Below are 17,500 nucleotides of genomic sequence, written 5' to 3'. Positions count from 1 at the left end.
AAAACTGAATTTTTTAATTAATTTTTAAATTAATTTGCTTTTATTCAATAACAATACAATCACAACTTTTTTTGACTGATTAGACTTGAAAGAAAGAGTTTTTTTTTTCTTGCTTTTGTTCTTAGGTTGTTCATAAAAAATAAATAAAATAAATCAATATTTTTTTGACTGGTCCAACTTGAAAGAATGAAAAATAGCGAGGTAAACTTTCAACAAAGTTTAAATCCTGAATGAAAATCCACACAAAGTTTGAATGTTTATTTATTTGTATTTGGTCCATAACATACAAATGCTTCTTTTTTTGACTGATCCAATTTAAATGAAAAAAGGAAGGTAAACCTGCAATCAAAAGTTGTTTTTTTTTCTTCTTCTGTTTGTAAAAGAAAAAATACATAAAATCGATATTTTTTTGACTAGTCCATCTTGAAAGGATGTAAAATAGTTGGGAAAAGAGGTATGGTCATAAATAAAAATTGACCAAAATAACATTTGATTTATTTATTTATTTATTTATTTTTGTTGCTTGTCTTTTGTTAAACAATACGAAGAAATAACCTTAAAATGGAAAAAAAAAAAGTTTTTTTTTGGTCTAACTTAAAAGTATGGAAAAGAGCAAGTCAAACCTGAAATTGAGAGGTACGGTCATAACCCCCTAAAAAAATGTTATTTCAAAAAGAAAAAAATAAATAAATGGATACTATTAAGTTTGAATTGTTTTCTTTTTTTTGTTGTTGTTGCTTAAGTACAAAGAAAACAAAGAACAGATAACATTGAATAGATTTTGTATTAATTTTTATCCATGCATCCATCTTCTACCGGTGTATACTGGGATTAGGTCACGGGGTCAGCAGCTTGAGCAGGGAGGCGCAGACACTTTGTCCAGCTCCTCCAGGAGGATCCCCAGGCATTACCAGGCCAGCCGAGAGACATAGTCCCTCCAGCATGTCTTGGGACTCCTCCCTTTATGCATAATATACCTGAACCGCCTCAACTGGCTCCTCTCAACATGGAGGAGCAGTGGCTCGACGCTGAGCCCCTCCCGGATGGCCGAGCTTCTCAACTTATGCCTGAGGGAGAGCCCGGTCACCCAATGGAGGAAACTCATTTCGGCTGCTTGTATCCGGGATCTCGTTTTTTCGGTAACGACCGACAGCTCGTGATAGGTGAGGGCAAGAATGTAGATCGACCGATAAATCTAGAGCTTTGTCTTTCGGCTCAGCCCTTTCTTCACCACAACAGATCCGTATAGCGTCCGCAACACAGCAGAAGCTGCACTAATCCGTCTGTCGATCTCCCGTTCCATCCAAAATACTTAAACTCCTCCACTTGGGGAAGGACTTCATCCCTGACCGGGCACGCCACCCTTTTATGACTGAGGACCATTGTCTCCGATTTGGAGGTGCTCATCTTCATCCCGGCTGCTTCACACTCTCCTGCGAACCACTCCAGTGAAAGTTGGATGTCACAACGTGAGGAGGCCAACAGCACCACATCATCTACAAATAGCAGTGATGAAATTCTGAGACCCCCAAAGTGGACCCCCTCAACGCTTCGGCTGCATAAATGTAATGAACAGAATCTGTGACAAAGGGCAGCTTTGGCACGGAGTCCAACCCTCACCGGAAACGAGTTCAACTTACTGCTGGAAATGTGGACCAAGCTTTGATATCGTTTGTACAGCGGCTGAACTGCCCGTATTAGGGCGTTCTGTACTTTCGAAGCATCCCCCACACAGCTCCTCGAGGGACACGGTCTAACGCCTTCTCAAAGTCCACAAAGCACATGTAGACTGTTTGGGCAAACTCCCACACACTCTCGAGGATCCTGCCAAAGATGTAGAGCTGGGCCACTGTTCCATGACCGGGACAAAAACCACACTGCTTCAGCTTGATGACATAGCTCAAGGTTTGGAGGATTGCTGCCACGACAGGCACTGACCACCTTACGGCCACAACTCCGATCAGCCGCTTCAACAATGGAGGCGTGGAACATGGTCCACTCGGACTCAATGTCCCCCGCCTTCCCCGCAACGTGAGAGAAATTCTGCCAGAGGTGGGAGTTGAAACTCCTCCTAATGGGGGATTCTGCCAGACGTTCCCAGCAGAGCCTCACAATACATTTTTGTCTGCCAGGTCTGATCGGCATCCTCCCCCACCGTCAGATCCAACACACCACCAGATGGTGATCAGTTGACAGCTCTGCTCCTCTCTTCAACCGAGTGTCGGAAACATGCGGCCCCAAATCCTATGATACAACCACAAAGTTGATCATGCAACTGCGGCCTAGGGTGTCCAGGTGCCAAGTGCACATATGGACACCCTTATGCTTGAAAATTGTTTGTTATGGATAATTCATGATGAGCACAGAAATCCAATAACAAAGCACCACTCGGGTTTAGGTCGGGGGAGGGGGGGGGGGGGCGCTGTTCGTCCCAATCGCGCCCCTCCAGGCCTCACTGTCATTGCCCACATGGGCATTGAAGTCCGCCAGTAGAACAGAGGAGTCCCTAGAGGGTGCGAACTCCAGCACTCCCTCCAACAACACGAAAATGGATCGTTGGGTACTCTGAGCTGCTGTTAGGCACAAACAACAGTCAGGGCCCGTCCCCCCCAACCAAAGACGGAGGGAGGTTACTCTCTCGTCCACCGAAGTAAAAACCCAATGTACAGCCTCAGAGTTGGAGAGCAGCAAGTACTGTTTGCCCACTCCTGCTCTGCGCCACTTGCCGCGGGCAACTCCAGAGTGTAAGAGAGTCGAACCCTCGAGAGGACTGGTACCAGAGCCCAAGGTCTGTGTGGATGCAAGTCTGACTATATCTAGCCGGAACTTCTCAGCCTCGTATTCCACCTCAGGCTCCTTCCCTGCCAGAGAGGTGATATTCCATGTCCCAAGAGCTAGCCTCTATAGCCGGAGATGCGCCAAGATCCCCGCCCTTGGCTGCCGCCCAGCTCACTGCGCCCCCAACCCCTTTGGGCTCTCCCATAAGTGGTGAGCCTATGTGAGTGGGATACCCACGTCATCTCTTCGGACTTTGCCCGGCCGGGCCCCACGGTTGCAGGCCTAGCCACCAGGTGCTCACCAACCAGCCCCATCTCCAGGCCCGGCTCCAGAGGGGGCCCCCCGATTACTCGCGCCCGGTCAAAGGAAAACTGAATCCAACAATGTTTTTCTTATAAGGGGTCTTTGAGCCGTGCTTAGTCTGGAACATCACCAAGGACTTGTTTGTCATGGGTGACACTACCAGGGGCATAAAATCCCCGACAACTTACCACCTAGGATCACTGGAACACGCAAACCCCTCCACCATGATAAGGTGACAGTTCAGCTTATATTATTTTTTTATTTTAATTGGTCCCACTTAAAAGGATGAAAATAGCGAGGTATACCTGAGAAAGAGAGGCATGGTCAGAAATGAAAATCCAGAACAAAGTTTGAATTACAGTGATTCCTCCTACTTCGCGGTCTCAGATATCGTGGTCTCAGTACTTCGCGGGTTTTTCCAGGAAAAAATAAAAATACAGTGGGCCCCCGGGTTACGAACTTAATCCGTTCAGCGGCTACGCTCGTGTCTCGAATTGCTCGTATAGCGGGCAATCCAAACCCATGTTAATTCGTGAATGCGTGCATCGCGCGCAGAAGTCTTAGGTAAAAACGACACACTGTATACATATATTAAAATTGAGTGACATAATCTACTGCACACTTGCATTTTATATTAAATACATTGGATAAATAGCTTTTACCTTTGAAACGACGAGACTTGAGCTGGGTGTAAGCATAGGGGGCAGAGTCCAACGCTCAAGGTTAACACGGCGATAAATATGCTATTGGTCTTACAGTGTTACAGTAACTCTTTCAGTCAGGGTGCAAATCACGCAGATACTAAAACATCATCCTCTTATTTCTTTCTTTACCGCTGCTAGTAATTTTAGAAGCTATGTCTAACAGATAAAGTTTGCAAAGTCTTCACAACATTCCGTTTTTCACTAATTTTCTCTGCTTCCTTCCATCCTGTCCCTTCAAGCTAGATAAAGGCGTTCGGCCAATAGCATATCGGCATTTCTGTGATTGACGTGTGACGCCGGCCAATAGCATCTCCGTGAGTGAGACCGGGTGACCTTAATCGACCAATAGCATATTCGCATCTCCGTGACTGACTGATAATTATTCGCACTTTTTTTTTTAAACGGTTGGAATGTATTGACAATTAATTTAAAAAAAACACACATTTAAACCAATGACAATTCTTTGTCCTGCAATCGGCACATTTAATTTCATGTCAGCGGTTTTTCCCTTTAGCTGTACAAACACTACACTTAAATGGTAATATATTTAGACACCGTGAGTGAGACAGTCAGTGTGACGTTGTAAGACCAATAGCGTTCACGTAACTGCCACAAGTATCTACTGATGATTAATGATGTCGCTACTGTTGATTTTATTGACACAATTAAACGAGAACAGTTCTACATACTCAATGGCCGGCATGTCAAATTGCTCGTAAGGCGAGAGGTTTGTTCGTAAGCGGAGGACAAAAATCTCCCTGATCCACGCTCGTAAGGCGAATTGTTCGTAAATCAGGGTGCTCGTAAGCCGGGGGCCGACTGTATTTCAAAATAAAAAATAATTTAGAAAATGCGCATATATATACACACATATATATATATATATATATATATATATATATATATATATATATATATATATATATATATATATATATATATATATATATATATACATACATATGCGAAAACATTTGAAAAAAACAAGAAGGTACATTATACAGTACTGTATTAATCAAATACCTAAGTAATATTAGTTATAACTATGTTAAGAATTCTTCAAGCGTTAGAGTTTGTGACGTCTTTTATCTTATTTTTAAATGCATGCTTTTAATTTGTCGGGTCGAGTTGCATTCTGTTTCCTATTTTACGTTCTCTGTGCGTTATTCGGCTCGTTACGGTGACGTAGTGAATGACAACGTAAGCTCATATTTATAGTTTATTATCATTTATGTTGATAACGCACGCTACTGCCTATGTTTCGTGAGTGAGTGTTTATTCTGTTTATGTGTTCGTTTGTGTAGAAGTTGCACTTTATAGTTAGTAGTTGTTAGTTGTTGCTAACCCGCTAAAGTCGGCTAAAAATACAGTAAATTTATAGATTAAGTGTTTATATGTTAGTTGACTGACTTTAAGATTGTTGTTGATTTATTATTCAACAAATACTACATGATACACCATACATGAGCCAAAATAAATGTGAAGTTCAACGTGATGACTTGCGTACTCTTTCACCGGAGTCTTGGTGCAGATAACCAGTCCTGAGAACAAATTCTCAACAAACTAAGTAATATTAGTTTTTTTTTTAATGAATATACAATAATGTTAATATGGATAATGTAATGTTAAATAATAGGAGAAAGGAAATAAAATACGCAAAAAATACAAAAAAAAAAAAAAAAAAGATTGTTTATGGTTACTGCGGCTATATTGGGGCGTGCATAGAAATCTAGGAACTGATACTCTACTTTGCGGGTTTCAGACTTCGCGGGGGATTGACACCCCCCATTAACCGTGAAGTAGGGGTGATCACTGTATTTATTTATTTTTGCTCTTTTTTGCATTTGTTCCCTCTTCTTAGTTTTTGTCTTTTGTTAAAAAACAAATATATATATGAATAAATAACATTAAATTGAATTTATATTTTTTGAGGGAAACCTGCAAAGTTAGTGTCCGAGATGAAAATCCACGACAGAGTGAAGCCACAATAACCGAACTGCGGTGTAGTGAGGGAACACTGAATATACAATACATGTACTGTATATGACTTTATTGCTCCTCTTTCTTAAATTGAAATGATCGGCACCATATTTTCCCTTCTTTATTTGACACGCCTTTGTAGTAGATCTAATGTGACAAAAAAATCGTTGAACAAAATTTTTTTTTTAGGAATAGACCCTGTCATAAATCCACAGGTTCCTTCCGACAAGGACGACCCGCTGCAGCAACCATTGCCATTAGCGGCGGTTTCCAGAAAATGAGAGGTGCGATCCACTAACCAAGAATCACTTACAGTAAAATCAGCCGTGAGGCAAGCATCAGTCACGCAAGACTTTTGACACTTTGAAGGCAGAACCTGTGTGACCAGGAAGCCCTTGCCCTCCAGTCAAACACTCCTTGATCGTTACAAGCTCTTCTACATGCTAAGTCAAAGTTAGGCAAACTATGGCTTGTTCTTTTCTTCTAGCCGGCCCGCCCATCATTGAAATTCTCAGGAACCCTCCAGCACAAGGGTGTTTGTTGTGTCGGTGGTGATTAATCGGGGACCCGCATGATAATGCGCTACATAAAAGAAAAAACTCAGCCCAAAAAAAAAAGAACGTCAATTGAGAAAAGCAGATCACAGTGTTGTTTACATCGAATGATGCTGGGAGGTAAAGATGATCTCATTGTATGGAGAAACTTGTTTCTACACGGTTGTAAGACTTTTCGCTTCATACATGTCTTGATTTCCCACATTTTATTTTGAAGCATAGTCTGGCTCCCTCGGTATGGAGTAAGATCACTGTCTAAGAGACGTCAAGTCAAGTTTATTTGTATAGCCCTGAATCACCGCAGTCTCAAAGGGCTTCACAGTCAAAAAGAAGTCTTAAATACACAACAGCATCCCCTGAACAAAGTTCCCAGAAGGGGAAAGGAAAACTCAAAAACCCCCTCTAGGGTAAATAAGAAACTTTCAGAAGGGACCGCAGGCAGGAACAGCCCCCTTCCAGGCTCAACAGATTGCACTACAGCAGATGCCGAGTACTAAAAATAACACATTGTGCCATATGGAAGTGCCCAGTGCAAAGGTGTCTTGACAGCAGGTGAGGAAATGGGTAAGATCCTTCTCACAGTTTGGCCAAGTGGGTCCATCTTAACAAAAGCGCCGCAGAGCATGTGGTCAATCTCAAAACCCGCTTTGGCTGATCACGGAGGTCCACATAACATCGTTCAATTGGTCTCTCACCATCTAGCCCCCTCTCTAAACCGGGAGAAGGGGGCAGGAAGGAGAAGAAGAAAGCTGCATTCAGACAGACCCATTAACTAAATGCTTGAGTGTATAAATGTGTTTTTAATCTCGATTTAAAGATTCCTGCTGGTGGCTGCATGAACTTTCAGAACACTGGCGCGCGAATGGCAAAAAAAAAAAAAAAAAAAAAAAAAATCCGGAATCCAGTGGACTTCTTTTTAGGTTGCGAGGTTGTTAACAAACCAGCGTTTTATGACTCAAGTTGTCGGGACGGAACATATGGTGATACTAAGTTGAGGAGATAGGAAGGAGCTAAGCCCTGGAAAATTGTATAAGTACAGTGGGCCCCCGTGTTACGAGATTAATCTGTTCCATGGTTGGGCTCGTAAGGCGAATTCGCCATATGGCGGGCAATCCAAACCTATGTTAAATAACTAATGTGTTTCGAACCCCAGGTAAAAACATCAAAATTGTTCATACATAATAAAAATTGGTATCTAAATAGTATAAGTGCTACATATATATAATACAATCAGAACTCATCATAGTAGTAAAATGCCACTTGCGATAAAACAAAGCTTTACCATTCCACCATTTTGAAATGAGTGAGGCCGACCAATAACAGACGAGCATCTTCGTGAAGAGACGCTGACCAATAGCAGACCAGTATTTTAGTGACGCGTTGCAGGGAGGCAGTTTGACGGCAACAAAAAATAAGTGCAATTACCTAAAAACGCCTGCAGGTGGAGACAAAACAACAGAAATACAGCCAACTCCCTATGGTCATGACAGTTGTTTTTGTTGCAAACCGGGAAAAATACCTTAAAGAGGGGATAAAAAAACATTATATTCTACATCGCAACATGAAAAAAACGTAAGCCAGGGACGCTGTAACCCGGGGGTCCACTGTATTTAACCACACCTTAAAATCACATCTCAGATGTACTTGAAGCTAATGCAGGTTGGCTAGTACCGGGTTAATATGGTCGAACTTTCTCGTACTTGTCAACAGTCTTGCTGCTGCATTTTGTACGAGTCAGACCTTTGATGCAAGACATGGGAACTCCAGAAAACAATACGTTTCAATATTCAACGCAAACACATGAATTAATGTTTCAGGATCTCTTAGAGACTGAATAGGGTTAGTGTTAGGTGAAAAAATGCAGTTCTTGTCGTGTTTGAAAAAAAGAGTAGAATCGAATTTCACACCAAGGTTTTATACGAGAGGAAAGGTTCTTAACCTGGGTTCGATCGAACCCTAGGGGTTCGGCGAGTTGGTCTCAGAGGTTCGGTGGAGCCTCTGCCGCAGATGTCCACCCTTCAGTCTAGTCTGCAGTTAGTGGGCACAGTCATTGAAAGCGTCCTGCTCTGAGATTTCCTACTGGTCCGCTTTGAGGTCGCTGGTTTATGCAGCATAGTGAGACCTCCCTATCAGACCGCTTAGAGAGGGCTGTATATGTGTCTAAGTGAGACTCCCTACCGGTCCGCTTTGAGAGCGCTGGATAAGCAGCAGAGTGAGACCACACACCGGAATTAGCCCGTTATCTCCCGAGCGCCGATCCAGGCAAATAAGATCCTGTGGCCGGCGATCTAAAGGGTCAATCGCCGTACGTAGTCACGACGTGGCGGCGGGTAACTGGTATTGTTACCCACTGTTTTGGTTTTGTTATTTGAACAAGGTGATATTAATGCGCAATTCGTTTCATGCACCAGTAAAAAAAATCATTTTATTTTTTACCAAAGAAGGGTTCGGTGAATGAGAATATGAAACTGGTGGGGTTTGGTGCCTCCAACAAGGTTAAGAACCACTGTGCTAAAGGTAAGATAGGGCCTAAAAAAAATCAGACCCGACCTGACCCAGGCCTGCTGTATTAAAGCCCAACCCAGCCCGACCAATTAACTTGATTTGTAGGCCCAAGCCAGAAGCAAACCCGAAATGTCATATTTTATTTGTGAAAACTTGGGAGGAGGAGATGATTTATGATAACAAATTAAAGCCTTTTGTAACGAAATTTAAGTATAACAAGACTGTATAAGCATTAACATCTTTTATATTTCTGTGTCTGCAGAGGTTACATTAACTGACAATTTTCCATCATTGACGGATTTTTTTTAAGAGTCGACGGGGAAAATTTTAAGGCTGTCCGTCATTGGTGTGCACTTGTTTAATTACGCGGAGAAATACTGCAGCCCACTAGGCTTTAAATAGAATAATGCAGATCAAATAAATGGGAAGAGATATACAGTGGGCCCCCGGTTTACGAACTCCCTCTTTTACAAACTTTTCATTTTACGAACGTGGACAGCGGCGTTTTTTTGTCCCCCTCTTACGCACAATCCTTTCGTCTTCCGAACAATCCAACATGCCGGTCATAGCGTCCGCAATAATTTGTTCACTTTGCTGCATCAACAAAAATAACTTTTCTTGCTTGTGACAGATTACACTGATATGCTATTGGTCTTATAAAGTCACAGTCACTGTCTCGGTCACGGTGTCAGTCACGGGGATGCCGATATGCTATTGGTCGATTAAGTTCACAGTCCCGGTCACACATTGCATGCATTCACTAATTAACATAGGTTTGGATTGCCCGTCATACGAGCAGTTCAAGTTACGAGCGTAGCCGCTGAACAGATTAAGTTCGTAACACGGGGTCGCACTGTATATTGGGGAAGACCATTCACTGCCATTGACGGCTACAGACATCAAAGACTAGTTTTTCCAGGGCTGCCATTGAATGCGTTGAAAAGAACATTATAGCATGAATGCAACTTTTCCTTGAAGTGAGAACATCCAGAATGGTACGGAACAGGCTAGCACAAAAAAAACAGTCGCAGACGCGGCAGGATTTATGAGTTCATTTTGAAGGTGACGTGCGTGACTCTTTCAAATTGGAGGCCAGTCCATAAGCGACAGCTTAATTGACGTCCCCGCATCCTGAAAAAAAAATGTGCTGAGAAAGACAGGCGGTGATGCGGCCGGACCGGTCTGACGGCGCCGTTCTTTCTGACGTATGCCAGACATCAGTAAAATAGCCGCTTAAAAAGAAAAGAAAAAAAACATTCCAGAGTGATGTGGAAAAGCAAAAGTGGCGCTAACGAATGAAGCGCATATCGTGGCGACTGAAGCCAGGGCTGCACTCATGGAGGTGAGCGTCCAAAGGTTTCCTCTCTGCTTTTCCGTCCCAAAGGTCCCACAGCCTCGTGTTTTATTCCCATGTGCTGTCTTCCAGGACTTCTATGACGAGCAGGGTGTCTTCAGCGAGAGTTTTTGGCCGCAGAGTGAGCCTCCTCAAGCCATGGCGTTTAATCCCAGAGGACCGGTCAGCAAGCCTCTGACTCCGCCCCCAAGCTCGCAGTCCATCAATAACCAGGTATGTGTTGCTCTACCTAAGGGACTAACTGCTTTTTTTTTTTGGTTTTGTTTTGGTTTTTGCATTTACCACACACACGCCGGGACACACTGGACACCTTTGCCAAAAGAAAACTATGATGTCCCAGAGATACAAGTTTAGTTTGCTTTGTGAATGTACTTGCAGGTCGAAACTAAATTTGGGGGGATATTTTTAGGAGTGATTATTCCTCTCTTTTATAACAATTCAAAAATGGCTGATTTGGCTACACCCCCATTTTTTAAATGATTTTATTTTTTGTGCTCATATTTCAAAAAACTTAAATCAGGTGAGTTGTATCTCAAGGCGGTGCCATCACGTAAACTCTTGTCATGCAGCGTTTGACGAAACACACTAGTCCCAAACTGTTGACCAAATAGACTGTTTTGAGGGAAAAAAAATGCTAAAAGAAATGAAGCATATATCTTAGGTCAGAGGTATGCAAACCTTTTATTTTGAGGGTCGCATACCCCCAATTTTTGTTTTTAAACCAATAAACACAATAATAATCAAAGCAAGTAATTATACATTGTCTATAATATAGACTTTAAAAGTCTAAACTAGTTAAAGTAGTTAAAGTATCAGTACTTTTACTTGCTAATGTAATTGATTACTTAAGTACATACGGACTACCTAGTAACTATCAAAGTAATGAATTACTTTAGTACTTTTTTAATAAAACTCATCAATTACTTTATGCATTAATTACTTCTCGTACTTTAATGTAGGCAATTTACGACCTAAATGGATTACTTTATTCAATTAAATTCAGCTATACATTATTAATCCCTCGGGGAATTGGGTTTCCAGTACAACACCACAGTACACTGTATTACAGGAAGAATAGTGCAAACTTATCATAAAAGAATAATAGTAATAAAAGAATAAATTCATAAAATAATCTAAAATTGAAATACTTGAACATAACACTAAACATTACAACATCAATATTACCGAAATAATCAGTTACTTTATTAATTTTAGTAATTAAAACACTAGTATTTTTTACTACCTAAAATAATTGAATGTTAAGTTCCGAAATAATAATTTACTTCAGTAATAATTCATTAAACTAAGCAATTGCTTAGTACTTTATTCATTAAATCAGGGGTGTCCAAACTCGGTCCTCAAGGGCCGCTGTCCAACCTATTTTCCAGGTTTTTTTTCCCTAACACACCTGATTCAAATAATCAGGATCTTTATCAGGCACTTCCGCTGAGCTTGTTGATGAGTTGATCATTTGAATCAGGTGTGTCGGGGGAGAAACCTGGAAAACATGCAGGACAGCGGCCCTTGAGGACTGGATCTGGACACCCCTGCATTAAATTAATCCGTTAATTTAAATTACAATAAAAGTTAATTACATTTGATAATTTTGTAATAAAGGTAGGCATTTTACTACCTAAATTGATTACTTTATTACTAAAATATCAACTACTTTCATAATTTTAGGAGTTAAAATACTAGTATTATTGTATGTACATGAAACACTGGGGTGTGCCAAAAAACATCGATTTTAATCGCGATTCTCATTTACTACGATTTAAATTGATACAAAAGGTAATTAAATCGACATTTAAATAAAGCAGAAATCGATATGCTTCCTATCGGCTTCCGTCCTAAGCACTGTGTCATGACGTCACCACGCAGCCCGTTCCTAGATTGTCAAGTTTGCGCTGTTTGAACGCAGTCTTGCCTCTTTTCCACGGTCGCAAGCTTAAATATTTCTGTTCTGCCTTTCAGTTGATCTGTTCTAGACGACTCTTTCTAAGCTTTTTTTTTTTTTTTTTGCCGCCACAAAAAGGAAGCTCAGTGAGCATTCGAGCCTGGTAGTTACACAGTTGGGGAAAAGAACGTGATCCAATCCGTGCCGATCGAGACGCATACTGAACTACAGGAGCAACACCAGTTTGCATAATGTTGTTTGTTACATTGTTAAGGTCGTATTTCATAGCTAATGTGATTTAAAAGATAATTGCTGTCAAATTGTCAGATAATTTAAGTTTCTCTTTTACACCTGCTGTGAATGTGTGCTATCGAAAAACATGGCTGATTTGAGTTCAATCAAGCAATCAAATTTTATTTGTATAGCCCTAAATCACAGACGTCTCAAAGGGCTTCACAGATGAAAAGAAGTCATGTCAAGACTTCTTTCGAATAAAGAAGTCATACAGAAATATCTTTTCGGTGTAAGGTACACAACAGCATCCCCTGTCAAAGCTCCCAGAAGGGGAAGGAACAACTCAAAAACCCCAATTAGGGGAAAATCAGAAACCTAAAGAAGGGGCCACAAGTGGGAGGAGACCCCTTCCAGGTCCACAGGTGGAAGTGGATGCTGCATGTACCAAATACAGACAAATAGATACACATTACAGACAAGTACAGGTAAACAATATAGACTACAGAAAACATATTGTGCTATATAGTGCAATGATGACTTGACAGCAGGCAAAGCCATTGGGCAGGAACCTTCCCACATTCCAACTAAGTGGACCTCAGACGGCCGATCTCCTAACCTGCGATTGGCCAATCAGCGCAGGGCCAAATGGGGGCGGTCAAGTCAACCTTCAGCATATAGCGAGGCCCCTCTCCAAGAAGGGGGCAGGAAAAAAAAAGAAGAAAGCTGCAGACAGGCCCAATTAACTAAATGCTTTTGAGTATAAATATGTTTTTAGAAGGGATTTAAAGATTTCTTCTGAGGTGGCTGCATGAACTTCCATAGGTAGGGCATTCCAAAGTACTGAAAATGCCCTTGATCCCACTGATTTCTTCTTAGCCCGTGGGGTCGATAGCAAACTGGCATTTTGTGACCGAAGTTGTTGGGACGGAACATATGGTGATGCTAAGTCGACGAGATAGGAAGGAGTTAAACCATGTAAAATTTCCTAAGTAATTAACAGCACCTTAAAATCACATCTCACGTGTATTGGAAGCCAATGCAGGTCAGCTAAAATCGGCGAAATATGATCAACCTTTCTCGTCCTTGTCAATAGTCTCACAGCTGCATTCTGTACAGATTGCAGGCTTTTGACGCAGGACATGGGAAGCCCAGAAAACAAAATGTTACAATAGTCTAGACGTGACGTAACAAATGCATGAATTAATGTTTCAGCATCGCTAGGAGAAAGAATAGGGTGAATTTTAGCTATATTGCGAAGGTGAAAAAACGGCGTTCTTGTCATGTTATTAATAAGTGTCCGAAAAGAGAGAACTGAGTCAAATATCACGCCGAGGTTTTTTGCAAAATTACTTTGGGAAATAGTACAGTTATCCAGGTTCAACGTGGTATTCTTAATCAAGTGCTGATGATGAGCAGGGCCAATAATTAACATCTCTGTTTTACTAGGGTTAAGAAGTAGAAAATTGGAAGACATCCATTGCTTAATCTCGGCAAGGCAGGCCTTCAGTTTACTGCACTTTCACGGATCTGTTATTTCTAAAGGCATGTACCGTTGGGTTTAATCAGCATAGCAATGTAAACTAATAGCATGTTTACGTATAATATCGCTAAGAGGAATCATGTAGATGTTGAACAATAAGGGACCAAGTACTGACCCCTGCGGGACACCACATGAGACAGAGAAAGATTCAGAGATCGCATTGCCATAATTATATAATAATAATTCCATTATGCAAGATCTGAACCAAGAAAGTGCTTATCCCGAGATACCAACACGGAAGATGTGACACTGGTCTACAGTTAGAGATTTTCAGGATCTAGGTGAGGTTTCTTAAGTAATGGTTGACTGACGACCGTCTTAAAAGCTTCGTACAATGCCAGGACGTCGGCTTTGCTGCGTTAACCAGGTGTGTAAGACACTCAAGGGATACTAAATCAAACTGGGACAGGGTTACCAGACTTTCATGAACCTGATTGTCCGAACTAGCATCAGCAATCACAGAACCCGAGGGGGTAAGTGGCGCTGTCTTTTTTTATTTCGTCCCTTATTAGCTGAATCCGCTGAGTAAAGAATTGCATGAAATTGTGTGCTGAATGGAGGTAACTGACTAATCTCCTGCTGTGCTACCGTATCAAATAAATATTTATTATTTATTTATTTTTTTTTATTAAGACCAATCATTTTGGAAAAGTAATTTGATTTTGCTAACCTAAGAACCTCTTTATATTTCAGCAAGCTATCGCACCAGGCCTGACGGAAAATCTCGAGTTTAGTTGTCTACTCAACAATTTAAACGTACAAGTTTCATCCGTAAACCACAGAGTGTGCGGCTCCAGACAAGTTTTAAGTTTCAACGGCGCTGTAGAGTTTAGGGAATTTAAAAGAACTGTATTAAAATCGTTTGTGAGCTTATCGGCTGAACCAATGAAAGACAGCTGTTGCGAAAGGCAGTAGTTCAGAAAGTGCAGCATTGGTTGATGAGTTAATATCACGGCTCTTAAAGCCTTGGTTGTGGTCAATAAGACCACACTGAGGTAGGACTTCAAATGTTATATCAGACATAGCGTTAGTATACGGAAAAATTGTGACATTTGAGGCAGTTAGGCCAGAGGTTAACACGAAATCTTAAGATTTTACCATTCAGGTGTGTTTATTATTTGTGTAAAACCAAATGCATCGATTATTGCTTGAAATGCTACAGTAAGTGGCTCCAATGGGGAGTTCATATGAATATTGAAGTCACCCATAATTAATATACGTATTTTCTGCATGAGTTATTAAATCAGCCATAAATTCAGGGAATTCATCTAAGAATCCAGATTATGGACCGGGAGGACGGTAAATAACTACCACATAGAATGGTGGTGAGGAGCTCGATTGCATAACGAGAGCCTCAAATGTCATGAAGGTGTGATTAGTGCTCGTGCTACGTTTGAGATCAGATTCTGAAATTAGGGCGACACTTCCCCCTTTTTTACAAGGACGGGCAACGTGTGAGCCCACAAAGGTTGGGGGTGAGGCCTCATTTAATAATAAAAAATCATTTTTTTATACCAGTTTTCAGAGACCAAGAACTTTAAGATTGTGATCTGTAATAAGATCATTTACAAGAAGGGCTTTTAAGGGGAGTGACCTAATATTTTTGAAGCCAAATTTAAACTGTGAAATTTTTCCTGAACCATTATAAGTCTTCATGTTGGTAGTACTAATACTAACAAGATTTTGATGGCTGGGGCTTGGTTTGTATTTTGGGTAATTAAAAGCTCGTCGCAATGTTATTAATACAGGAATTTGATTGTTGACACTCCAGCTCCCGCATTTATATTAATATTCCGCCTCGGTACTATGTCACTAATCTGACCGGTTAAGGAGGCATGGCTCCTTTCCTTAATCAACACCACCTCAGCAGAAATCTTATCACTAGGGGACTCAGCATTAGATATTGAAACTGTGTGTGGATTGCAGTGACCTAGACTAAGTATGCTATATGTGTGTTGTAGCAGTCCAGCTTAGTGCCACTTAACTCGAGCCCTAACGACTTCACACCCGTTCTAGCAGGCTCGCTACTCGCCTGCGACCCGACATGCTCTAATGTGAGAAGTCATGGAAGGCTCAAACAGTAATCTATGTTTCGAGAAATAGGGATGGAACCTTCCCAGTTAGGGTGAAGGCCATCCATCTTTAGCAGGTCGGGCCGGCCCCAGAAAGAGGGCCAATTATCTACAAACTGGAAACCCTGCTCGTTACAGAAACTAGCCATCCACCGGTTAAGTGAGAATAATCTGCTAAACCTCTCATCATTGCCTCTCGCAGGCAGAGAGACAATAACTCGATGCCGACTCATCTTTCTCGCGAGATTACAAGTCCTAGCTATGTTCTTCTTTGTAATCTCAGACTCCCTCATTCTAGTATCGTTGGAGCCGACATGTATCACTATGTCAGAGTAACTAGTGTTGTTTGGACTAAGATGGTGTCTCGGCCACTTGCGTGTCAGGTCCCTAAGATTAGCTTCAATGTCGGGTGCTCTGGCCCCAGGAATACACATTACGGTGGCTGGCGTTTTAAGCTTAATGTTACAGGTGATGGAGTCCCCTATAACTAATGTGTGGGAGCCAATAGACTGAGATGGAGTGTGCCTAGCAAGGGGGCTAAAACGATTGTGTCTGAACAGGCTCATCACAGCTAGCAGGCTTCTTAGGGCTAATGCTAGCCGGACTAGCGGGTAGGCTACGACCCACACTAGCCGACGCTAGCGGCATTGCGGGAGGGCTACGGCCCGCACTGTCACTATCAGATGTATCCGTCTGATCTACGATTATCAAACTATTTTGCTCTACCTGACGGACATGGCCCTCTAGGAGAGAAAGCCTCTCCATCAGAATAATGCAGGTGTTGTAAGTGACTGATGCGGTGGAGTTGCACAAAGCCATGCTTACCTTAGTACAGCCAAGCGAATACTTGTGCTAGCAGAGCTGCACGAAAACGAGGACTAATGGAGCCAGAAGCTGTCCAGAGAATCGGCGAATCACTTGCTAACGATGAATGGAAACAGTCCTCAAATATAAAGAAAAACACCGGACACACGTCCGACGGGTGGTGGTAAAATAGAAAAAAAAGAAGAGAAAAATATCGTTCGTCTCTTCAGCCAAGGCTAAAACAATAAATGTTTTAAATTGTTATCGTCTTTATTTTTAGGTTTCACTCTGCTTGTTGATGCCAAGACATGCATTCAAAGCTACTACGAAGACTTCCGAGTTTAGTTTGCAGTCTAGCTCGGACTAGGTTACACTTCTCAGTGAGGACACTGTATTTCACCTTGCTGTTAAGGAATGAACTATTGAAGTAAATGAGCTAACCAAGAAAAAATATTCATACAGAACATAAAGCAAATGGTGCGTAATCAATACAAAACAATGTATGCAAACTCCAATTTAATTCACAAACACACACTCACATACATGCAGATGTATATAAATGCTGTATAATTTGCATCGAAATGTAACTCAATAACATTTTCTTATGACCAATTAATTGTTCCTCAGCATTTTTTTTTGTGTATTTAATGTAAATAAGATATTCACACGTTTTTTTTTTTTTAACTTTGTAAAAGAATGATATATATATACTGTAAGTATTTTTGGACATATTCCAGACCAATGAAATAAATGGATGAAAATTAGAAACAATTTT

The 17,500-nt window shown here is 41.3% G+C and overlaps 1 protein-coding gene across 3 annotated transcripts in view; it reads left to right on the top strand.

The window, feature by feature from the left end:
• Positions 1–17,500, top strand: part of zbtb45 (zinc finger and BTB domain containing 45) — a 36,275-nt gene that overhangs the window by 10,572 nt on the left and 8,203 nt on the right. For all 3 annotated transcript variants that reach the window (XM_088419250.1, XM_088419249.1, XM_088419248.1), the window contains exon 5: positions 10,251–10,391. In XM_088419250.1, coding sequence (XP_088275376.1) covers positions 10,251–10,391 — 141 coding nt within the window. The remainder of the gene's footprint in view (positions 1–10,250; positions 10,392–17,500) is intronic.

Source organism: Hippichthys cyanospilos, chromosome 7 (genome assembly GCF_059441005.1).
Source record: "Hippichthys cyanospilos isolate Australia breed blue-spotted pipefish chromosome 7, RoL_Hcya_1.0, whole genome shotgun sequence".
Lineage (NCBI taxonomy): Eukaryota > Metazoa > Chordata > Actinopteri > Syngnathiformes > Syngnathidae > Hippichthys > Hippichthys cyanospilos.
This window is presented reverse-complemented; position numbering and strand designations above follow the sequence as displayed.